We start from the raw sequence: 26,190 nt of genomic DNA, 5'->3' as shown, positions 1-26,190 counted from the left end.
CTGATTAAACTGAAAACGGAGGCCCTAAAAATGGTATGAAATGGGTATTCCTGTACGAAACAAAACATACTTCTTGTTATTCGCCGAAGACCGGGTATATTAGCAGAAGATGAGGATTTTAATTATGAGTTATACTGGGTGTTCAGTTCAAAGTGTGTCATGGCTCGCTGTATGCCGTCATGTGGCTAGTCGATGGAGCCTAGAGAATTCAATCTTCCTACACTTCCGCAGAGGCGTATTACTTATGTGCCAGAGAAGTTGCCTATCAAGTACGCCGTTCATTCAGAAGAGTACTTACCGATACGTACGGTAACGCCGGTAGTGGCAGGCATGTGAACTATTTCGAAACATGTACTGAGGTGAGTTTTTTCTTACTGTCGGGATATGGGGAGAGGGTTAAGACGATTACTTACGTATTTGTTGACATTAACTTCGACGGTCAACATGGACACGCAGCATTTGATTTGTATTGTGGAATGTTGCCGTACGCAACTGATGATAACAAATACACTGCGTACGACTTGCCCGCGCAAAACACAGTTCGAAAGAGGTTATGGTAGCACACAGACCGTACAGACCGCCATCTGTTGCTACGACGTTTAAGTTATATCGTACACATTCTCAAGTTCAGATTGAACGCCTTGATTAATAGGCAACTTCTCTGACACAAAAGCTGAAACTCGCTTCAAATCGCTGACTCATCAACAGTGACGTCATAACACACTTTGAAATGAACACCCAGTATAATAAATTGATAATCAATATAGAAAAACATAGAAAATGGGGTTTAATTATTTATGAACTCACAAAAAAAAACTGAATGTATGCATAGTGAAGTACGGATATAGATATGGATGACCTCCTTATTGAAACGAGAAAAATTAGAAAATGTGTATCTTTCATAATATTAAATTTCTAGGATCAATAAATTATCACAAGTTCAGAAACATGAGAGAGATTTGCAGATAAAAATTAATTTGGCAAAATATTACTTTAGATATAGATATTTTTTACGTTTTTGGCATGAAGTATTAATATTCAGGTGTTACTGTGTTTCAGATTTTTGTACAGTACTTTTTTGTATTTATTGTTAGTAACAAAAATTTAATGGAGAATACAGTTTATTTTATTACTTTTAGTACTTGTTAGTAAGTAGTTCTACGTTTAAAAGCTTGCAGCATAGTATAGCCTAGCTAAGGTCTCGGAATCTTTTAGTAGGTCTACTATCAACATCGCTAATATATATATATATATATATATATATATATATATATATATATATATATATATCGTTATTAATATAACCAGCATAATCATCATTGTGATATTTTTTTAAAACTTTTGAAAAACTATATATCATTTTTCGCAAATTTCGTGTAATGTAATTTTAGACCTACGCATTTTTATTTTTCATTAAAGCGTTACACATGTTATATTTGAGGCAAAACGAAAACAAAACCAGAAATATTACTGTGTTCGGCAATAAATGGGTTTCTTTCATTTATTAATTTTTACATTTCTATAGTTGCCATTATGCTGATTAAAATATCAATGAATTTACTGATACTGCAGCAAGAAGGTCTCTATTATTCTACTGTTTTTGTTCGAAGAAATATGAAACAATGGTGAATTGCAAAGTGAAGCCAAACCACACAATGATTTTCAAATCTTGAACACAATAATAAATTACTTAAGGAATTTTATATTTTGTATCAATTAAAAGCCGCCTAAAATAAGGGTTCATTAGATTGGCCTACTGATCAATTCAGAATGAACAATGATTAAAAACAATTATGTATGTGACAATTTGAAAGAAAAAAACATTAAGATAAGTGATAAGAAAACATAGGAAATCATTTACAATAGGAGTTTCTTGCGTACGAATGATTACTAATTATAGCTAAGGATGATTTTAACACATGAGATCCTATGGCATCAATCGTTGCATCAGAAATTTTAAATTGTTCAAGTTGATTTAAAGTTTCTCGTGGGATCGTGCCACGGGCACCGAACATGAGCCTAAAAACTGTCCAATGTGTGATGTGGTATTTTTCTCCGAGATGCTGACAACAAGGCTCATATATGATTTGTTTTTCACGACACACCTCTTGTGGCTGTTGCTGATGCATCTCGAAACGGATTGTGGGATCAAGAATAACATCCTTATCCTTCTGCCGATCTTAAGCTTCTTTTATATCCATCGTTCAGATTTAATAAGTCGGGCTGTTTAAAGGTAGCTGAATAATCTTAAATATTTATTAAGTTTGGTCAAAATGTGTTTACTTTTATGTAAATAATTACTTGTAAATTTCACGCTCGGAAAAAAAGACACACACACACACAAGATGGTTTATCTCACATTTTAAAGAAATTAAAAAATATATTAAAATGAATGGTGAATTTTCAACTCTCCTTCTGCACTTTTAGCTTGGGGTTGGATGGTGAAGTATGTACCATATACTGCTGTGTTGCATCAGCTATTAAGTTTTAACTGAATGTTGCCTTTCTTGTTTGATATTGCTTCATTACATACATAGGACTAGAATTTAACATCATTATTATTAAATAGTCGACTTTATTTTTTCAGAGATTTTGCTTCTCTGCTTTCAGTTAATGGCAATTGACCATATTTATTTAATCTCAGATACACTAATGTCAAGTATCCTGACACATTTTAAAATACTTTCCTCAAATTGACTGTAAAATGATACATGGAAAGCTACTCTGAGGAACTGAAAAGCTTTAAATATTCAGCCTTCAGTCTGCTATTCTTGCGAGAAACGAGAGACAAAAGGAATCAGATAGAAATAAGCTTTGTAAAGTTTGAAAGAAATCGCTTCACATGTCACAATGGTCATTATCAGTGGCATAAAGAAAACTCATGGAAATCATACGATTGTTCAATACGTGAAAATGATATTAAAAGTTGTTAAATAACGTATGATCATTATTATTGTATTTATTGAAGGTATGTTTTGAAATTACGGTATATAATATCATTCGAAAGCCACTTCAAAATTCAATGTTATAAACAGACTGCGGTCCAGATTACCGAAACGCATTAAGTTATTGAACGCGCTTACCACTGTGTTGTGTAGATCGAGAAGAATGGGAGATTCAGAGTGCAGTTACTCCTTGTCTCAACATGTAAACATTCAGTCACAGCAGGGCACAAAATAAATGTTCGCGTTTACAAGAATACACATACAGTACATTTCTAATACAAGAAATAATTGTTTAACATTACATGTTTCAATTTACATTATATTGTACAAGTTTTAACAATATAAAGTAATCATTTGTGTGTGAAGAAAAAAAATATATACAGTACTTACATAAAATACATTTCTTCACAATTCAACACACCTAATTACAAGGCAGGCTACATTCGCAACGTATCGAAAGAAAAATATCTCATTCTTTCATTCAGAATAACTTTTTTGAAGAAACGCCTTGAAATATTGTTGAAGGGGATGTTGGTATGTACCAAAATTATACACAAATCTCGATGAAATTCTTTTTGATGTTTCTATGTCTGATTTTGATGTTGAAGACCAGTTTTTACTGTATAATTAAAGTGGAGTTGGAAAGTTTTTGAACTCATAAGTTCAATTACATGTGTGACATCGTCGGTATATTAAGCCACAGGAGAGGTTATGAATTAATAGCAAAGCAAGAGTGGGACAAAATATACAGTAAATGAGCCTAATTATTTTAATGAGTATATTTTTATTGTCGCACTATTAACCCTCCAGTACTCACTCGGCATACATTTGTAATCCACTGAGATTTATTATATCATCGTATCTTCACTTTCAATGCTAAAAGCGTGAAATTTTCAGAACCTTTCTGTTACAGTTTAGCCCTGATGTCTGGAGTATTTGGAATTATTGTGACTCTTTTCTGTGTAGTAATATTATGTTTTTAGAGTGGATTACAATTGTAATCCGCGCGAGTGCTGACGCCAGTGTTTTCAACAGATGAGAATACAAGTGCGAATTTTCTGTTTATTTATTTGTATTGTGATTGTTAGAATCCACATTACTGCTGACTGTAAAAACATAGGTAATATTATAGTTTTGTAGTGTCTAAGTATTGTTATTCTGGAGAGGGTTTTGAACACCAGATTTTTGGAGTTCGTAGTAGCATTTGTTTGCATTAGCTAATTAGTGCGTGATTTAATTATATTAGTAGTAGTAATAATAATAATGATTTATTTTAGCTGGCAGAGTTAAGGCCGTAAGGCCTTCTCTTCCACTCAACCAGCAAAAAGTATACACACATATGTATGAACTTACAAAGAATTCAACAATTTGATTTAGATAAGAGCTACATGTATACAAGAGTTATTTACGAATTAAACAACAAAATACTATGAACTATTAATTAAACACTGAAATACAAACTATGTAGCAGAATTAAGCTAAAATACATAGAATGTTAATATATTTCAAATAATGTTAGATAATAGAAAGAGATTATTATGAGACAATTTTGAAAATACAGCACTATCAGGATGCATGTCTAAAGGAGTTGTTTAAAGGAGTTTGTTTAAACGAGATGTTCTATGAAGAGGTATACTTAACGCGCCACAGATAAGTGTTCTGGTATTTACGTCGTGGTTAGAGTATAGATAAGAGAAACGAGACGAAAGGTAATTTGGTGTTGAAGTGTGCAGAATTCGAAAGAGTAAAGACGAAGAGTGCAAAGTTCTACGTTCTTTAAGTCGGACCCACGAAAGACTTGCGAAGGACGGTGATATGTGATCATGTAGTAGTAGTAGTAGTAGTAGTAGTAGTAGTAGTAGTAGTAGTAGTAGTAGTAGTAGTAGTAGTAGTAGTAGTAGTAGTAGTAGCAGCAGCAGCAGCAGCAGCAGCAGCAGCAGCAGCAGCAGCAGCAGCAGTAGTAGTAGTAGTAGTAGTAGTAGTAGTAGTAGTAGTAGTAGTAGCAGGAGCAGGAGTAGTAGTTTTGTATGGGCAAAACTGTACCAGATACACCTTCTGGAATGAGACCGAACAAATGAGCATTAGTGCCCAATGTTGCAAAAGTGGAAGGTACAAAATTTAATACGATCTAAATATGCATTCTCATTTTTGTGTATGATTTAAAAATAATTTGTAATCTGCAACCAACTGCGGTGCACTATCTCGTATGCAGATTTGGATGGGTTGGGCCCAGGTTAAATAAACAGTCGTACGGCTTTCCTGGATGTTGACGGGGCAGATAGATGCATCGCATTGTGATATCTGTTTTGCTGTTACACTCAATTTATTTTGTTATTTTTACTCATAATATAATATAGCTTAATGCAAGAAGATTAACTGGTAAAATTTTGATTAATAAACATTGATGGACCCGATGAAGAGTTATGGCCATTTAATCTTCAAGATGCATATACGAGTATAAATCCTCTTTAGAGACATAAATTTTATTGGGCTTCAATGGGTTAGTCTGCTCCTTCCGATTTCGCCCCATTTTGTACATGTATGGACCTATAAAACCGAATCTTAATGAAATCTTAACATGGGATTGTGATATGACAGACATAAAGTGAGTTTCTTTTATTGCAGGCAGACGCTGGGGAATGGAACACTGTACTTCCCTCCATTTCGCGCAGAAGATTATCGTGCTGATGTTCACTCTACAGTGTACCGCTGCAAAGCGTCGAACCTCGGAGGAGCCATCCTGAGCAGGGACGTGAAAGTCAGGGCTGGTGAGTACCACAATTTTGTGTATACAAATGCTTACTGTAATAACGCAGTCAACAGCTATAATAAGATGATATAATTTCCATATGGTACATTGATGAACTGTTGGATATTTTCGTGCTACTTCATCAAAACTTTTGCTTGATAAATGAAGGAAAAATTCAAACTATCCATGAACTTTATAGTAGTATGAAATTTTAGCTAACATAAAGGTTTAATGCGTTGTCAATTTTATGCGTTTTCTATTATTCGAATGAAACTCTTCTTTGACATAATAGGTTAACTGGAAATCCGAAATTGAAACTAGATATAAGTGAGGGAATATTATTTCATAAATAGGCCTATATCAGGCCTGCACAAGGTTTGCGCTCTCCGAGCCGGATCACAGCTCATGAGCGGAATGCAGATATTAGTTGCGCTCTGTATAAGGGTGGACTGGAAGAAGGGGTGATCTCGTACAAAATGTACACAAAAGGAAGTACTATTACTAGTGTTTATGAAATGAATTCCCTTTCAGTGTTTGCAAAACTATCTTGGACTTATTAATTAATAAAGAAATATTTATTTTACAGAAGTAATAGAAATTCTATAGCTACTTAAGTGTACACTATCATTTTGTTATATTTTTATTTATCAGTACATCAAAACGAGGTTTTACGCTATTGACAGCTGAAAGGAACAATAGCCTACTGTCCGTAATGAAACATCAGTTACAGATGTTCGATGCCTGCCTTCATTAAAGTTGATTATAGAAAACAGTTGCTCACAAATATAAATGTTGAGCCAAACATAGCAATCATATTCACAGCCAGCCTGTGTAGTCGTGGATATTATTACTAATGTTTAGTCTTGTGAAACTCAACCAGGCTAGTAGTATTATTCAAACGATCTTTAGCCCTTAGGTCACATTGAAGATCAATAAGTTAGAGCTGTAAATCGTTAAATGTTAAATGTTATGTTCAGTCTTTTAGATTTCTCCATACTGTATTGTAGCAGTAGGTAATCAACGTGAAACAGTTACTGAGAATAGGCCTACACACTGCACTCCACTAGATCACTGAGTGGTCGTTTCCCTTTCCTCTACCTATAGCAAGTCTATGTCATTCTGACGTATCTTCCTCTCCGTTTCGGCGAGCGGGAAACACCGCTCTCCCGCTCCGAAGGAGCGCGCGCGCTCGTTGAGCGCTGTTTGTGCAGGTATGCTACCGTATATTAAGACTATTTGAATGAAGCAGATGTAAAAAAAAAAAAAAAAAAAAAAAAAAAAAAAAAAAAAAAAGAAAAGAAAGAAAAGAAAACAGGGCAGCCGGACTTTAGTTAATACAGGGCAATTCTAAATGATTGCTACAAAAAGAAAACATTCCTGTGATTGTTGTAATGAAATTGTTTGTAACATGAAAAATTATCCTTCAAAGTTCTCTTGGACATTCACAGATGTTAGCCTTCGATGTGGGCGCTATTTGTGACATAGCAGATGTCTACACGATACTCAGTGGCGTCTCGTGGCCTAGAATTTGTCCGGAGCTATTTGAAATACTACAGTTTGTCATGCGTGGTACTAAAATTAAAAAGTCATTTAATTATTTCTCATAAAATTACATTACCTTTACTTGTATTACACTATTTTATCGCGATACGAACGCGACCGCGACAGAACTCAATGAGCCCCAACAGTCGTCCCTCTCCGTGCGCCTTCACTAGTTACATCTGTGTTATAGGATCTAGCATCTCCGTGCACTGCGCGCTACGCCGAACCAGGAACTATATCATACTCTTCTCGTTAGGTGTATTGGGGATCTAGCATATACGGGCTGGAATTTATCTGTCGCTTCTACAACAGAAGACTATAGCATCTCCTCCGCGCAGATGAAGTCCAGACCTTGACTATGAAGAGAACGAGACTTCCTCTATATTTGAGAGTTGTTCGTAAATATCTGAAATAATATATTACATAAATTTTCATGCGGGATTGAGCCCCGAAAGCCCCAAAGGACGCCCCTGACGATACTTCAATTTTTGCCACACCTTTGCTAGCATAGCTTCATCAAATCAAATGAGGCAACCGCGTCGCTTATCCATTGCCTTAACTGCTGTAAGTCCTGTGAAAATGCGGGTATGAACACCTTGTCCTTCATTTACCTCCAAAACAAAAAATCACAAAGTGTTAGGTCGTATAACCTGAGAGGACACAACACCAGCATGGCAAATCCAACGTTCTGGAAGATGTTGGTTGTGATGATTTCGTTCGAGGTTATGCCAATGTGGCACAGGCCAATCTTGCTGAAAAATGAAGTTGGGTACCTCTTCTTCCATCTGAGACAAAAACCACTCCGACAGTATGTCGATGTAGATTTTTCCTGTAACTGTTGTTTGCGTCACGTTGAGTTCTCTACTTGTACGATGCGTTGTCGCACAAATGTTTTCCACCACTTTGTTGTTGACGAATGGCCGACTTGTGCAATCCAGCAATTTTGAGGCCATAAAGTTTTTCTTTTGAAGTAATGTCTAAACCCTCTTACCTGCCTATTTACTTAATATTTATAAATGTGACATGTTCTCCACAGATGTGACAGAATGATCTTAGCAAAATCAAAATCTAGTACTTCAATACAAAATATTATGTCGCCTGTATATTAAACAAAAAATGAAAGCAATATGCTTCCAATACAACATGGCTAGCCGGTAATAACCAAGACGTGAATTAGTCACTTATCTGAATTGTAGCGGTTTTCCTATAATATAATAGATTTCTCCTCCGACGTGGCTTGAATTTTTGTGACAACTATTTCGTCTGTTGTAAAATTCATTATTTTAATATCACGCACTTACTTAAAGTTTTAATGCTTACTTTGATGTATTTAAATATCAAATAGACCTAGGCCTAATGCAGTTTTCGGTTCATAATTTAGTTTCAGTTTTGAGTTACAATCTTTTGTATTAATCCGTTTGAGAGTTCGTACCGGGCTGATTAACGTACTACTTTTCACCTACAAGAGATCTGGCATATTCAAAATTGGTATACAAAATTTTAATACATTATTAATATACGTATATATATTTTTTGCATACAATATCTTTACTTGCTTCACATTTTGCCTACTCATTAAATTTGGCATCCATATCGTTTGCATGCTATTAATTCGGTATACTATTCATTTGACATAATTTGAAGGCCTATATTGTATTGACATTAAAAAAATAAACATAACAAATTATAAAGTAAAATTGTTGTCACATGTTCTTAAGTAATCCAAAATGGGTCACTCATCCTTACGTTGTTGATACCTTGGGCTGTATGCTGTAGTCTTCTGATGTAAGAATCCCCTAAAACAGGAGTTCTCAAATTTTTTGAGACTGCGCCGTCCTTCACACGTCAGATTTTCCGTGCGACGGACGTTCTTGTAACCAAAATTAAAAAAAATGCTCAAATTTGATTTGGTGGTTTTATTGTTAAGAAAATGCTCTTGTAGCCTTCCTTAGCAGCTTGTAAAAATACAAAATTGGAATAAAATAAATATCTACACATAGTGAGAACTTGGATATCATGTTTCACTATAGACTGCATTATAAATTATTTTATGCTCGACCATGCCGAAATGTAGTAATCATACACCTGGTAGTAGCCCTTTAATGCACCTCATTAAAGTACACCTATTCATTATAGTTCAGTTATTCAGCCAATGAGAAATCACCATTGTACCATTATAAAACCGCAAGTATCGATTATTCTCGGATATGCAATCGAAAGACAATTAGCGAAAGGTTACGGAGGCCGGACATCCAATACTGTCGCAGAAGGTTATGTTCTGTTACTATAATAATTGGCGTTAATTGTAAATAATATTCAAATAAATTCAATTTGTCATCTCGTTTTTCAATTCTAAATCAATTTCCAGGTTATATCAATATTAATGTTCATGTTATTCTCTAGATTATATCAAGGTCAATGACATTCGTCCCTCGGAAAAAATCAATACTTTCGCGTCTGCGCACATCTCACAATTTAGAAGGTCAGTTCCGCTCTTCGCTTAGATAACCATAACATGAATACTTATGAATAATTTCAAGTTAGAAATATGGTCGAGCATAAAAAGTCGTATGAAACTTGCCTATAATGGTAATTAAGACGCTCGTATAAAAAAAATTATGAAACTCGCTTGCGCTCGTTTCATAAACAAACATACTCGCGTCTTAATTACTACCATTATAGGCTCGTTGCATAATGTACTATTAGTTTTACCTTATAGCTGCGACGTCCCAAACATAGACCGACGAGCACCAGGGCGTCGCGACGCACAGTTTGAGAACCCGTGACTTAAAAGATAAATGTTGCGCCCTCTTGTTATTTGTACAGATTCACCCTCCATAATTTTTATATATCCGAAACCTCTATAATTTTAAGCAAAGAAAACTAAGCTTAGAAACTATAGCAGGAACTATTAACAATGCGCATAATATAAATTACAGTAGAGTATGTCAAAACATGGTATGTGAATGTAACAAATGAAACAAAGTAGTTGTATGCCAGAAAAAGTATACCTAAAAGGTTGTGTCAAATTATATGAGATGAAAAATAAATAAGCCAAATTTTATGCCAGAAAAAGTATACCTAAAAGGTTGTATCAAATTATATGAGATGAAAACTAAATAAGCCAAATTTTATGCCAGAAAAAGTATACCTAAAAGGTTGTCTCAAATTATACTTACTTACTTACTTACTTACTGGCTTTTAAGGAACCCGTAGGTTCATTGCCGCCCTCACATAAGCCCGCCATTGGTCCCTATCCTGTGCAAGATTAATCAAGTCTCTACCATCATATCCTACCTCCCTCAAATCCATTTTAATATTATCTTCCCATCTACGTCTCGGCCTCCCCAAAGGTCTTTTTCCCTCCGGCCTCCCAACTAACACTCTATATGCATTTCTGGATACGCCCATACGTGCTACATGTCCTGCCCATCTCAAACGTCTGGATTTTATGTTCCTAATTATGTCACGTGAAGAATACAATGCGTGCAGCTCTACGTTGTGTAACTTTCTCCATTCTCCTGTAACTTCATCCCTCTTAGCCCCAAATATTTTCCTAAGAACCTTATTCTCAAACACCCTTAATCTCTGTTCCTCTCTCTAAGTGAGAGTCCAAGTTTCACAACCATAAAGAACAACCGGTAATATAAGTGTTTTATAAATTCTAACTTTCAGACTTTTTGACAGAAGACTAGATGACAAAAGCTTCTTAACCGAATAATAACAGGCATTTCCCATATTTTTTCTGCGTTTAATTTCCTCCCGAGTATCATTTTGCTTTATTACTGTTGCTCCAAGATATTTGAATTTTTCCAACTCTTCGAAGGATAAATCTCCAATTTTTATAGTTCCATTTCGTACAATATTCTGGTCACGACACATAATCATATACTCAGTCTTTTCGGGATTTACTTCCAACCCTATCGCTCTACTTGCTTCAACAAGAATTTCCGCGTTTTTCCTAATTGTTTGTGGATTTTCTCCTAACATATTCACGTCATCCGCATAGACAAGAAGCTGATGTAACCCGTTCAATTCCAAACCTTCCCTGTTATCCTGAACTTTCCTAATGGCATATTCTAGAGCGAAGTTAAAAAGTAAAGGTGATAGTGCATCTCCCTGCTTTAGCCCACAGTGAATTGGAAAAGCATCAGATAGAAAATGGCCTATACGGACTCTGCTGTAAGTTTCACTAAGACACATTTTAATTAATCGAACTAGTTTCTTGGGAATACCAAATTCAATAAGAATATTATATAAAACTTCTCTCTTAACCGAGTCATACGCCTTTTTGAAATCTATGAATAACTGATGCACTGTACCCTTATACTCCCATTATGTCTCCAATATCTGTCGAATACAAAAAATCTGATCAATAGTCGATCTATTACGCCTAAGACCACACTGATGGTCCCCAATAATTTCATCTACATATGGAGTTAATCTTCTCAAAAGGATATTCGACAAAATTTTGTACGACGTCAACAAAAGGGATATTCCTCGAAAGTTACTACAGTTAGTCTTGTCCCTCTTCTTAAAAATAGGTACGATTATGGACTCCTTCCATTGTTCTGGTACAATTTCCTTTTCCCAAATTGCAAGTACAAGTTTATAAATTTCGCTAGATACTACCCTTCCACCCTCTTGTATTAATTCTGCTGGAATTTGATCAATACCTGGAGACTTGTACTTTTTCAGATTTTCTATCGCAATTTCGACTTCAGAAAGTGTGGGTTCCGGTATAAATGGCTCAGCAGTTTGTATTTCAATTTCGTCCCGATCATTTCAATTTGGCCTATGTATATTTAGTAATTGCCCAAAATAGTTTTTCCATCTGTTCAGGATTGAATGAGAGTCTGCAAGCAAGTCACCATTCTCATCCTTGATCACGTTTACCCTTGCCTGATATCCATTTTTAAATTCCTTTATACCCTTATATAAATCTCGAATGTTTTTATTCTTACTATTTGTTTCTACCTCATTCAGTTTTTCCTTCAAGTAATCTCCCTTTTTATATTAGATGAAAAATAAATAAGCCAAATTGTATGCCAGAAAAAGTATACCTAAAAGGTTGTGTCAAATTATATGAGATGAAAAACAAATAAGCCAAATTGTATACGAGAAAAAGTATACCTAAAAGGTTATGTCAAATTATATGAGATGAAAAATAAATAAGCTAGAAAAAGTATACCTGAAAGGTTGTCAAATTATATTAGATGAAAAATAAATAAGCCAAATTGTATGCCAGAATAAGTATACCTATAAGGTTGTGTCAAATTATATGAGATGAAAAATAAATAAGCCAAATTTTATACCAGAAAAAGTATACCTAAAAGGTTATGTCAAATTATATGAGATGAAAAATAAATAAACTAGAAAAAGTATACCCAAAATGTTGTGCCAAATTATATAAGATGAAAAATAATTAAGCCAAATTGTATGCAAGAAAAAGTATACCTAAAAGGTTGTGTCAAATTATATTAGATTAAAAATAAATAAGCCAAATACTTGTAAGTAAAATAGATTATATGTCAAATTACTTTATGTCAAATAGCAGTACATAAAATGCAGTATGTCAATCCACCCGGAATCCTCAGGCTATAACAGTCCACTGACGTGACTTTTTGCGTTCTTTGTCAACATTCAATTCTAGGGAATAAAATTAATTTACAATTTGTACTGTTTGTATGTTCCCTATTTTTACTTTTAATTTTATTATAAATACTGAGTGCTTAGAATTTATATTCTCTGAGAAACGTTGCTGTGACAGTAAAATGTACCTTTTCAGGAGAATGATCCATTACGTGCAATGTAAAAGCTTTACAACATGTACTGTAGGCTACATTTCAAGCGTCATATCCATACCAAATCCAAGTCATTGCAAGATACCATCTTGAAACCGTAACCTGGAGTGGTTGATGCATTACAAAAGTTTTGAAAAAGAAAACTCCAAAGCCTTCGGTGGAAATCAGTTCGGTGTGTATCAGAATTCCGCTTTGGAATATAATGTGAGCCGTGTATATCCTTCTGCTGCACATTCAACAGGTCGACTTATATGAAGTGAATCAAGCCAAGAAGACGTTCGCTACATTTCCCCTCTTATAGGGATAGTAGTTGAGCGCGATAAATTTCCACTTTTTTTATCGTATTGCTTTGAGCTACTGGGAATCTGGGGAATACTGTCAACAGATTTAAAGCAAAGCAGTCACAATGATCATAAGAAAAGTTATTAGTCAGGTGTTTTGGCATGTGAGGAACATTGTTAAAACATTCGAAGTTAGACTGCATACAAATATCCGTTATTGATCTTGACTTCTGAATATTCAAGGCCGAATAATTCTGAAGAATAACACAGATGATAACAACATTTAATAATAATAATAATAATAATAATAATAATAATAATAATAATAATAATAATAATAATAATACTAATTGTTGTTTATTTTAGCTGGTAGGGTTAAGACCATTCGGCCTTCTCTTCCACGCAACCAGTATGATAGAAAATTACTACATTGCTATGAAAATAACATAATTAATACAATATAATATAATACAATACAATACAATATAATATAATACATATTTACAATAATACAATGACAATTCTTTTTATCTTCATAACATCAATAAAATAATTATGTAATAATAATAATAATAATAATAATAATAATAATAATAATAATAATAGTCATACCTAAATTAAATTAAATTATTAAACTCGGTCACAATTAAAACTTCAGTTTGGCTGCGCCCGTAAGAAATCGTTTAGTCTTTTCTTGAAAGTGGTTATTGTCTGGCAGCCCCTAATCTTGTGAAGTAGAGAATTCCATTCACGGGGGACTGAGACAGTAAAAGAGGATGAATAGTGGGATGTTCTATGAGAAGGAATTGCTAGGATTTGACTCTCCTGTGACCTGGTGTTTAGATTGTGATTGGAGGATAACTAGTTAAACCGGGAACCAAGATAATTTGCACTAGAAGTGTGGAGAACTCGAAACAAAAGAGACAGCGAATGAAGTGTTCTACGGTTATTAAGTTGCAGCCAGGACGTTTTTTGACATAGAAATATGCACCAAGAATTACATGCAGATTTTTTTTATCATAAATGGGATTGATATAATTATGACAGTAAATTTTCCGCAAATTTCTTAGAAGTAGCTAATCTTCGAGAAAATATCTTCATTTTTTCAGCGATAAAACGAAAGTCAAAATCATTTTAAAGACATATAGTATCTTCGAAGATGTTAGTTGCAAAAGATTAGGGAGAAAAATTATTTGAGAATTCTTGTTGTTCTTTCCAATGACTTAGCCCTACAAAATCATTGGTGACTGAGTTTTCATATAAAACAAAATTGGGTTAAGTAACAATAGGATTGAATTACGAAGAGTACAATATTATTATTATTATTATTATTATTATTATTATTATTATTATTATTATTAATACAGGAATATATTTCAAGCAAGTAATGACATGCTATTTGGAAGGAAATCCCGAAAAAAAAACAAAGTATATGTTTACCAGTTCTGAGAATGACCCATAAAAGGTCGAAACATGTAAACAAGGTACGTTAGAATTTAACACAAGAAAGTCTTATCATACATATTCCGAAGTGATACATTGTTAAAAATTGTGTAATCAAGATGTATGTATGTACGTTTATTTCTCGTGACCAGAACATAGTACGAAATGGAAATATAAAAATTGAAAATCTATCGTTTGAAAGGTGGAAAAGTTAAAATGCCTTAAAGCAACAGTAGCTAAATATAAATGACACTCGAGAGGAAATTAAACGCAGAATAAATATGATAAATGCCGCTATTATTCCGTTGAGAAGCTTTTGTCAACCAATCTACTTTCAAAAACCTGAAAATTATAATTTATAAAACAGTTATATTACCGGTTGTTCTGTATGGTTGTGAAACTTGGACTCTCACTTTGAGAGAAAACAGAAGCTAAGGGTGTTCGAGAAAAAGGTGCTAAGAGAGGTGAAGTTACAGGAGGTTGGAGTAAGTTAACACAGCACAGAACTGCACGCATTGTTTCCTTCATCCAACGTAATTAGAAATATTAAATCCAGATTTTTGAGGTGGGAACGTATGGGTGAATCTAGAAATGCAGATAGTGTGTTCGTTGGAAGACTTTAGGGAAAATACCTTTGGGGAGGCCGAGATGTAAATGGGAGGATAATACTAAAGTGGATTTTGAGGAAGGTGGGATATGATGATGGAGACTGAATTAATCTTGCACATGATAGGGACCGATAGCGGGCTTATTTGAGGGCAGTAATGAATCTCTGGATTCTTTATTATTATTATTATTATTATTATTATTATTATTATTATTATTATTATTATTATTATTAACAGCAACTTTATATTGCCATGGATGTTGCATGTGCAAGATCATTGATAATTGAGATTGTGTATTTATATGAGGGTTACGATTATGGCATTACGGTAAAAAAAATCACAAAATTTTCAAATTTTTAATTATAAGTACGATATTTTATTCATTTCGCACTAATAGTTACTGAAAATAATCACCAAAAAGACATGACTTTGGAAACGATGTCCTTGTCTACACCTTTTTTGTATTGTCCTTGTTCTGTTTGTATTATAACCATTTTTCTTCTGGCATGCCACTCCTGCTTGTATTCCCTTTATTCTCCTTGTATTCTACTATAATGCTTGTATTCTCCTTGTTCTCCCTGTCTTCCCCTTCTCATTGCATTCCCCCCTTGTTCTTATATTTCCTTTGTTCTTCTAGTACTCCCCTTCTCTCCTTGTAATCTCCTTCTCCTTGTATTTCCCTCGTTCTTATATTATCTTTATGAGCATCGGAATCATTCCGTTAACATCTCTGAATCCAATTATTTGATTAACATATTCATTAACAGTATGCGACACACGGAGATGGCTGGCCTGCGAATGAGGTCGGGGTTTGCCTGCTCGAAATCTGGATATACAGCGAACCTTAGAGTAGTCAGCCGGTGTGGTTTGGGAATGCGCTTTGCTTGAGGGATAGCGCAGTAAATCTTGAAAGGTCGCAATGCTGGGTCGTAGTACCGCCCTCAAGAAATTCCATTCCATTCGATTCATGGCCTTATTATTTTGTATGACCTTGCTGCGACGAGAAGTCACAAATAGATAACCTGCCGACCCTGGTATATGTAAATCGATTCCACTTAAATGTACATTTGAAGTTGCACATGCGAAAAGTACCTTTGGTTTTATAAAGTCAGTAGTAGACACGTCTTTTAAATATTAAACTACCATTGGTTTTATAAAATCAGTAGTAGACACGACTTTTAAATATTAAACTACATTTGGTTCTGTGAAATTAATAGTAGACACATCTTTAAATATTATACTACCGGTACCTCTGGTTTTGTAAAATTAGTAGTAGACACGTATTTAAATATTAAACTACCTTTGGTTTTGTAAAATTAGTGGTAGACACGTTTTTTAAATATTAAACTTCCTTTGGTTCTGTGAAATTAATAGTAGACACGTCTTTTACATATTAAACTATCTCTGGTTATATAAAATCAGTAGTAGACACGTCTTTTAAATATTAAACTACTTTTGGATTTATAAAATCAGTAGGCTAGTAGACAGGACTTTTAAATATTAAAATAACCTTTGGTTTTATAAAATCAGTAATAGACAGGTCTTTTAAATATTAAACTACTTTTGGTTTTATAAAATCAGTAGTAGACACATCTTTAATATATTAAGCTACCTTTGGTTTTATAAAATCAGTAGTAGACACGTCTTCTAAATATTAAACTACCTTTGGTTTTGTGAAATCAATAGTAGACACGTATTTTAACTATTAAACTATCTCTGGTTTTTTTTTTAAATAAGTAGTATACACGTCTTTTAAATATTAAAATAGCTCTGGTTTTTTTAAAAACAACTAGTAGTATACACGTCTTTTAAATATTAAACTACCTTTGTTTTTTTAATTAGTAGTATACACGTCTTTTAAATATTAAACTACTTCTGGTTTTGTGAAATCAATAGTAGACACGTCTTTTGAATATTAAACTACCTCTGGTTTTGTAAAAAAAATTAGTAGTATACCCGTCTTTTAAATATTAAAAATATCCATGGTTTTTTTTTTAAATTAGTAGTATAGCATCTTAAAAATATTTAACTACCTTTGTTTTTTTTAAATTACTAGTACACACGTCTTTTAAATATTAAACTACGTTTGGTTTTGTAAAAATTAGTAGTATACACGTCTATTAAGTATTAAACTACCTTTTTTTAATTAGTAGTATACACGTCTTTTAAATATTAACCTACCTCTGGTTTTGTGAAATCAATAGTAGACACGTCTTTTGAATATTAAACTACCTCTGGTTTTGTAAAAATTAGTAGTATACCCGTCTTTTAAATATTAAAATATCTCTGTTTTTTTAAATTAGTAGTATACGCGTCTTTAAAATATTTAACTACCTTCGTTTTTTTTTAATTAGTATTACACACGTCTTTTAAATATTAAACTACGTTTGGTTTTGTAAAAATTAGTAGTAGACACGTCTATTAAGTATTAAACTACCTTTTTTTAATTAGTAGTATACACGTCTTTTAAATATTAAACTACGTTTGGTTTTGTAAAAATTAGTAGTATACACGTCTATTAAGTATTAAACTACCTTTTTTTTAATTAGTAGTATACACGTCTTTTAAATATTAAACTACGTTTGGTTTTGTAAAAATTAGTAGTATACACGTCTATTAAGTATTAAACTACCTTTTTTAATTAGTAGTATACACGTCTTTTAAATATTAAACTACGTTTGGTTTTGTAAAAATTAGTAGTATACACGTTTATTAAGTATTAAACTACCTTTTTTTTAATTAGTAGTATACACGTCTTTTAAATATTAAACTACGTTTGGTTTTGTAAAAATTAGTAGTATACACGTCTATTAAGTATTAAACTACCTTTTTTTAATTAGTAGTATACACGTCTTTTAAATATTAAACTACGTTTGGTTTTGTAAAAATTAGTAGTATAGACGTCTATTAAGTATTAAACTACCTTTTTTTTTAATTAGTAGTATACACGTCTTTTAAATATTAAACTACGTTTGGTTTTGTAAAAATTAGTAGTATACACGTCTATTAAGTATTAAACTACCTTTTTTTTAATTAGTAGTATACACGTCTTTTAAATATTAAACTACGTTTGGTTTTGTAAAAATTAGTAGTATACACGTCTATTAAGTATTAAACTACCTTTTTTTTAATTAGTAGTATACACGTCTTTTAAATGTTAAACTACGTTTGGTTTTGTAAAAATTAGTAGTATACACGTCTATTAAGTATTAAACTACCTTTTTTTAATTAGTAGTATACACGTCTTTTAAATATTAAACTACCTCTGGTTTTGTGAAATCAATAGTAGACACGTCTTTTGAATATTAAATACCTCTGGTTTTGTAAAAAATTAGTAGTATACCCGTCTTTTAAATATTAATATATCTCTGGTTTTTTAAATTAGTAGTATACGCGTGTTTAAAATATTTAACTACGTTTGTTTTTTTTTAATCAGAAGTACACACGTCTTTTAAATATTAAACTATGTTTGGTTTTGTAAAAATTAGTAGTATACACGTCTATTAAGTATTAAACTACCTTTTTTTTTAATTAGTAGTATACACGTCTTTTAAATATTAAACTACCTCTGGTTTTGTGAAATCAATAGTAGACACGTCTTTTGAATTTTAAACTACCTCTGGTTTTGTAAAAAATTAGTAGTATACCCGTCTTTTAAATATTAATATATCTCTGTTTTTTTTTTAAATCAGTAGTATACACTTTCTTTAAATACTAAACTACCTTTGTTTTTTTTTTTAAATTGGTAGTATACACGTCTTTTAAATATTAAACTACTTCTGGTTTTGTAAACTTATAAGTAGACACGTCTCTCAAATGTTAAACTACCTCTGGTTTTGTGAAATCAATAGTAGACTCCTCTTTTAAATATTAAACTACCTTTGATTTTGTAAAAATTAGTAGTATACGCGTCTTTTAAATATTAAAATATCTCTAGTTTTTTTTTAAAATCAGTAGTATACACGTCCTTTAAATATTAAACTGCATTTGTTTTTTTTAATTAGTAGTATACACGTCTTTTAAATATTTAACTACCTCTGATTTTGTATAATTATAAGTAGACACGTTTCTCAAATATTAAACTACCTTTGGTTTTGTGAAATTAGTAGTAGACACAGCTTTTAAATATAAAACACATTTTTAAAATTAAAGAGAAATGGTGTTAAGTTGATTTATTTTAGAGAAACGATATATTATATTAATATTATGTTACATTACAGGTATATGTATAAACATGCATTATCTCATGAATATTTCCCAGAGTATTTAATCTGAAATTCACTTCTATTCCACAATATTATTAGCATTTGCTGCCTTCCTTGAATTTATAACTACATTTTAGTCAAAGTGCAAACACATTACAGTTCACGTATAAACTATGTACAGTTGTGCTTTCAAACCATCACCATTCATAGCAATTCTGTACCAAAACAAATGTAATGGATTTCAACGTAAAAGCCATTGGAATATATGAAATAAATTGCAGTTTCCAGAAAATCCCTTAATAAAAGTAATCTAGTGGTTCGAAATACTGATATTTACTGCGGGTTTTTTATACTAATGATATAGTTCTCATCTACTATTTTGACGCATATGAAGGTTTTCAGTTTAATTAATGCTCTCGTGTAGAATTTAATATCGCATTTTAATGCGGATGCAAATGGACGTCTAATTAGAGAATTTAGATAAATAAAAAGGTTTAACTTTCCTATTTTTATTATCAATTCTTATAATAGGCCTTTATCATTATGCATTGAAGGCGAAGTGTGCACATATAGCAAGTATCCCCAGAGGACTAGGTAGAAAATGCAACGATCTCTCATTATACTACTTTCCTCTCCCCCCGTACCCTCCCGCTTGGAAATTCCCATTTTTTATTTTTCCGTCCCCCACTCCAACCCCCTAAAATCTACTAAATATGCATGCGAATATACCCGTATAAGTGAAAAATATGTCGATAAATAAGCACTAATAAATGAAGAGAAATTACTTTTCCTACGAAAGTAACAATGCAAATGAGTATTAACTTACATTATTCCTTAATAATATAGTTAATATAACCATTTTCATGTGTTGAACTAACTTGTAATTAAATAGTTGAGTAGTTTCAGCTTACAGGTATGTCACTCACCATCAGAATTAGTGACGTCAACTAGGTAATTGTAATTTACTTTATTTTAACACATGAAAGTGGTTATCTATGTTACTAAGTGATATAAAATGTTTAAAATGTGTAATCAACATGAATTATATTATTCCTTAGAGTTTGAAGCAAATGTGGTTCCGTTATCTAAATCGAACAGAGTTGCATTTCAAACAAATACGTGGTGTCTGTTATTCCTGAGGATGCTTTTACATCGTGAAAACTTCTTTCCACATCATACGAGGGTATTGCGGCGTATTTAAATTATGTTAATTTTTCCGCAGACAAAGCTAAATCGTTTGGTACAATGGAGGATTTTCCTTCGAGAATGTTTCGATTATCGCACAACTGTTGGTATCCAAGACTTCTTAAAAATAATGTTAGTCACTTTTTCCTTTACTCTTTTCTCCACAGTGTCTATCTGTGACAGGAACAGAACTCAGATTAGACTTAGTTTCTTTAAAAAAATGCTAGTGACACATGTAAGTGAGTGTAAATAGTTTCCAGTAATGTGATTGCTTCTGGTAAACCGTAAAAATGAGCAGGTATAAAATATACAAAATTCCCTTGAAACTCATTGTTTGCCATATATTTTGAGGTGTTTCAATAGACGCATCATTACTCGAATTCAACGAAATTACCACCCCTTTAGCTGCTTTTAGGTGCTGAGCATAATTTAAGGTCTTACTTAGTCACGTTTCCCATCGGGTTAAAACTGGTGCAGGTGGAAGTGGAATATTATGTGATATTATTCTAAATATCTGAACCCCTCGAAGGGCATTTGGCAAATATTTTTCTTTATGGAGGCATAAAGGTCAGCGATTTAGCACATGCTATCTGATTGTCCGTATTTTACCACTGTATTCACACAATTCATGCAGCTCCCTGATGTTTGCGTTTACGAAGAAAAAGTCTTGCTAAGCTTATAAATATGTCTTATAGGTCTTACAGTATTAAAAATATTATATATATATGCTATATCGGTTAACTAATGTCGATAACATCTTCTGATTCCTTGTCGCCATAGCTTTCTATCCATCCAGTCTCCAGTCTGCAGCTTCCTTTCTTCACGGCAACATAAATGTCTTGATTCCAGGAAACTTTAAGTCTTCCCCTGCATCTTCTTCCTTCAGGTTTCTACTACAATAAATATTTTGGCAGTCGTTCTTCCTCCTTGCGCTGAACGTGGCGGTACAATTTTAACTGCTATGTTTTAAAACTGTACATTGAAATTTGATCTTTTCCCTTATAATGGAGTTTCTAATTTTGTATTTTCTAGAAATTCTTGCTGATCTTCTTAAAAAAATCCACTTCAGTTGCCTGAATGTATTGCATTGTTGTTACTTTTAATGGCCAAAGTTCTGCTCCGTAAATTATAATACTCTCAATAATAAAAAAATTATATTTGTTATTGTATTATATTATGGTATTTTTAGTTTTTTACTGTTATAGCCCATAATATTCCGCTTAGGCAAGCAAATGCAAATTTTCCCTTCTTATTTCTATTCCTTATTTCGTCTTCATAATTTCCGTCTTTATTTATTTTAATTCTCAGATAGCTTCGCAAGATTCTATGATTTCTACATTTTCTAAAGTCAAATTTTACCTTTGTTCACCAACTTTATTGATAAATATTTTGTTTTCCTTGTATTCAGTAATAATAATATCATCCTCCTCCTGTGAAGTATTAGTCCCTTCGGCCTGTTGCGATCTCATTGGCATCTTGTTTTTTTTTATCTTCGCACATTTCTTGTAACTAAAGATTGATAATTGAAGGCATTTTCGGGATAAGAGTTCATTGTTGTTTTAATTCCATGAATCCATTTAGTTTTAGGTCTTCTTCTCTTCAACCTCTCGGGCGGCAACAATTTAAACATTTTTTTTTTGGTAATGGGTCTTCACTCATCCTTGTATTTTATTTTATTCATTTACTTAAATTTTAAATTTACAGAATACAGAATATAATTACAACATTAGAAATAGAAATAAAATAATACAATCATTATAAAAAAGAAGATACAATAATACTAACAAAATTTGAGGACCGAATGAGCAGCGCTCGTGTTCGGTCGCAGTTCAGCTATATTATTAATAGACCTATAAGAGAATATACAAATTAAAAATAAAATAGGAACTAAAATTAAAATTACAGCTACAGTGAAATTATATAATATAATATTAACATAGAGAAAAATAATATCGTACGTGAATAAAGTAGGACAATTTATGAAAAAATATATGTTCCAAAATTATAGAATACAAATAAGTTATAATATGAAGAGTTCGCGGGAAAAACGATGAATGTCACAGTTTTCTTAAGGTTGATGTCATTACTAATTCAATGGATCATTGCGAAATTTAATGTTGTTCTTATGAAAAATGGTAAAAAGGAGAATTATCACCACGAATATAGTAATCCTTTCCTTTATTTTCTATAGAAACACCACTACATCTTGCAGTTATAGACTCAATTAGATCATTATCTAATCCTCAACAGAAATGTGATTTTCATCGTTTTTCCCGCGAACTCTTCAATAGACTGATTAATTCATAAACATAGACTATAAATTTATTTAATCAAATTGAAGAGATTAATACGTTTCTAATTTTCTTGTTATATGTTAGTAGGTTACATGTTAGAAGGTCTGGGTGTAATTTAGCTAAAACAACGTTTAACTCAAAATTGATAATTCGTGTAGGCTCAGATAACGTGTGAGAAAATGTTTATACTGTCTAGAAAAAGTGTTCAAATGCACGAATTTCGGGCCCTATATTACGAAATTTCATAAGAAATCTTACCGATCCATTACGAGCAGTAACCAGACCTGGAGTTCTGATGTTACCTAACCCTTGTTTGGTCTTGTTACGAATGCCAGTTCGATATTTCCGCTTTTAGGCCTAATTGTATAAAACTCCCTGACTAAAGATCAACTTTGATCGAAGATCGAAAAGTGAACCGACTTCAGACACTTCTTCTATTGTATAAAACTTTTCTGCGATCAAATTACCTTGGTTCAAATGCAATCTAAGTTCACGTGAAAAAGATTTGGCAACATCGCATAAACAGGTGAAATACGTGATGCGCGGACAGGTTTGTTCAGTGTTGCCAATCTAGCGACTTTAACTCTTTTTCAACAACAATTTCTTTTAACTTTTATATTGCTTAAATAGGGATTTAGCGACCTATTTAGCACCCCATAGTGACAAAATTTAATCTTTCTTTGTTGATAATGAGAAATCTAGCGACTTTACAACTACTTTTTGGCTACTTTCCGTACACTCTGTTGGAGACACTGGTTTTTTGTGCAATGTAAATAATGGCGGACAATAAGAAGAGTTGTTATCATGTTATGGTGTTTGATACTGCTAAACATAATAAAGCTTTATAAAACGACAATTTTCGTTTAGTAATACAGTTAATTGAAAATTTATGAGTGTACCTGTCATATCCATGAATAATTAATGGTTGTTATAAACATAATATAATTATAGGTTATGTTATTTGATACGGCTGAACACAATAGAGCCTTATAAAAATATAAGATTGTTTGTGTATTAAGGCAAGAAATTGAAAGAAATATATATAAATGTACCTATCATATCTATTAATATTAATAATAATGGATATTTTATTTGCACAATCTGTCACTCGTATATTTCAAACAGAAAAGAAATAACTGAACTTGGATCATCTAACTTAATCGGAGAAATTTCTTCAGTCAAAGTTGACTTTAGTTTGAGACAAATTAATCTCAGATTAGACTTTATACAACACAAAATTCCAAGTTCAGCTGAAACAAGGATCAATTTAACCTCTGATCTAAGATTAAATGGTTTATACAATCGGGCCTTAGTAATGTTGGATCGGCCTGTATGCAGCCCGATGAGTTACAGTGCAGGTAGAGGTTCCTCCTCGGAGGCAGGCAAACTCGCCTGCCCGGCAGTCATCAAAGTTTCACTGTGTTGTCATGACGACTGTGACCCGAATGCTTCGTTCCCTAGAGACATGCCTGGCGTCCTGCTCCATCCATCCGCGTAGTCAGAGGAAAATAAACTGCGAGTGGCTCTAAAAAAGAACTGTTAAAATAAAAGATGCTCCGAAACTCCAAAAGGTTTGCTTGATGCGGAGTGTCGAAATCCTATACTGCGAGACACAGCTGCCATCCCCGGCAAGATAGAAGCTCCCACGATGGTCATCGGCAGAATGAATGAATGGAAGTAGAGAGGAAAATAACCTAGTGGTACTCTGAGCGTGTCACATTTATGGCTCCGAAAAAATAACTATAGTCGCGTCGCTGTTATTTCCGGCGTGACTCCTCCTCTTTGCTTACGCCTTTGAAAGTGAAGGCTCTATAAAGTCTAGGTAGATAGTATCGTTCGCCATTTTTGTTCTTTTGTTGCCGAGCTACCAGACGAGGAATCTATTTGCCACACCGTTAAATATCATCATGTAGTTCCTATGATAATAAATCAAACCCACTGTAATTGATCGGTAAATAACATCCTCGTGTAACCTCTGCGGTGACTGAATGGTCAGACCTTCAGACTGCCACGTAGGCGGCCCAGGTTCGATTCCTGGTCAGGTCTGAGATTTTTTCATTGAAAAAAATCTATAGTGACACTTGTAGGGGACAAGGTCGCAATTGGAGTTTTTCCCGGGGTTCTCCCGTTTTTTCCCAAAGTAGGCATTTACATCATTCCGTCACCATTTCTCCATTTCATTATCATTCCATAGCGTTCCCCGAGGGGGTTGACCTGACCTAGGGACGAGTGGGGTTGCCTGCTCGAAACCTGGACCAGAGAACCTTAGTGTGCTTTGGGAATGCGTCACCAGAGGGCTAGCGCAATAGATCTGAACAAGGTCCCAGTGCTGGGCCATAGTGCCCCCTCCGTTAAATTCAGTTCAATTCAACTCAATTCAACGTCCTCGTGTGCTTTCTGCGATCGCCAACGAAAGAACGAAAATGGCGAACGATTATATTAAGTATTTATCGAGCCTAGGAAGTGTATAGCGTTATCAGCAGCGAATCACAAGACGCACAGTTTAAATGTAGCCCACCTGCAACGTGATTGGCTGCCGGAAAAAAGAGCTATGAGACTATATTTTCCGTTAAAAGTTAGAGGAAGGAAAACATTTGTGGCAGTAGTCTATGAAATATTTGCGACTTATTTTTTGTCTGTTATACATTCTCCTTTTATACAGATTTTCAAGGCAGTGCGGTGTAGGGGCTTTATCACTGAACAAACACACGACAAATTCATATATGATCACCGCGAAGACATCAAGGACAAGTAAAAAATAAGGGACAAACATCCAATCCGGCAATTGAGAAAAATTTCTGTCCTCGTAGGAAATCGAACTATGTACTGCTTAGTTGTGAAGTGCGTAGGCTTACGTAACACATAGAGGAACTTAGGCTGAGAAAGTTATTCCTTAAAGCAGCATTTTTAACCTTTTTCAACATGTGCCCCACTAAAATCCCGCGGCACATTCATATAATCTAAACGAGTGTTTCCCAACCAGGAAGGTTTTGGGAGGAAAGGAAGACTTTAAAATACAAATGTATGAGATAAATGTATATGTATTAATCAGGGGCGGACGCAGGATTTTTTTTCGGGGAGGGATTTGAGGAGATAGTAAAAATGGAATAATCAGAAATAAGTTTATATACCGT

General features: G+C 33.3%; 1 protein-coding gene across 9 annotated transcripts in view; it reads left to right on the top strand.

The window, feature by feature from the left end:
• Dscam3 (Down syndrome cell adhesion molecule 3) overlaps positions 1–26,190 on the top strand; it is a 2,377,722-nt gene that overhangs the window by 1,463,520 nt on the left and 888,012 nt on the right. For all 9 annotated transcript variants that reach the window (XR_011333174.1, XR_011333173.1, XR_011333172.1 and 6 more), the window contains exon 5: positions 5,571–5,713. Coding sequence is in view for 6 of the 9 variants with exons in the window: in XM_069831322.1 (XP_069687423.1) it covers positions 5,571–5,713 (143 nt within the window). In the remaining 3 variants the exon portion in view is untranslated. The remainder of the gene's footprint in view (positions 1–5,570; positions 5,714–26,190) is intronic.

The sequence above is a fragment of the Periplaneta americana genome, chromosome 7 (genome assembly GCF_040183065.1).
Source record: "Periplaneta americana isolate PAMFEO1 chromosome 7, P.americana_PAMFEO1_priV1, whole genome shotgun sequence".
Classification (NCBI taxonomy): domain Eukaryota; kingdom Metazoa; phylum Arthropoda; class Insecta; order Blattodea; family Blattidae; genus Periplaneta; species Periplaneta americana.
Note: the sequence above shows the minus strand (reverse complement) of the source record. Positions and strands in the feature narration are given on the sequence as shown.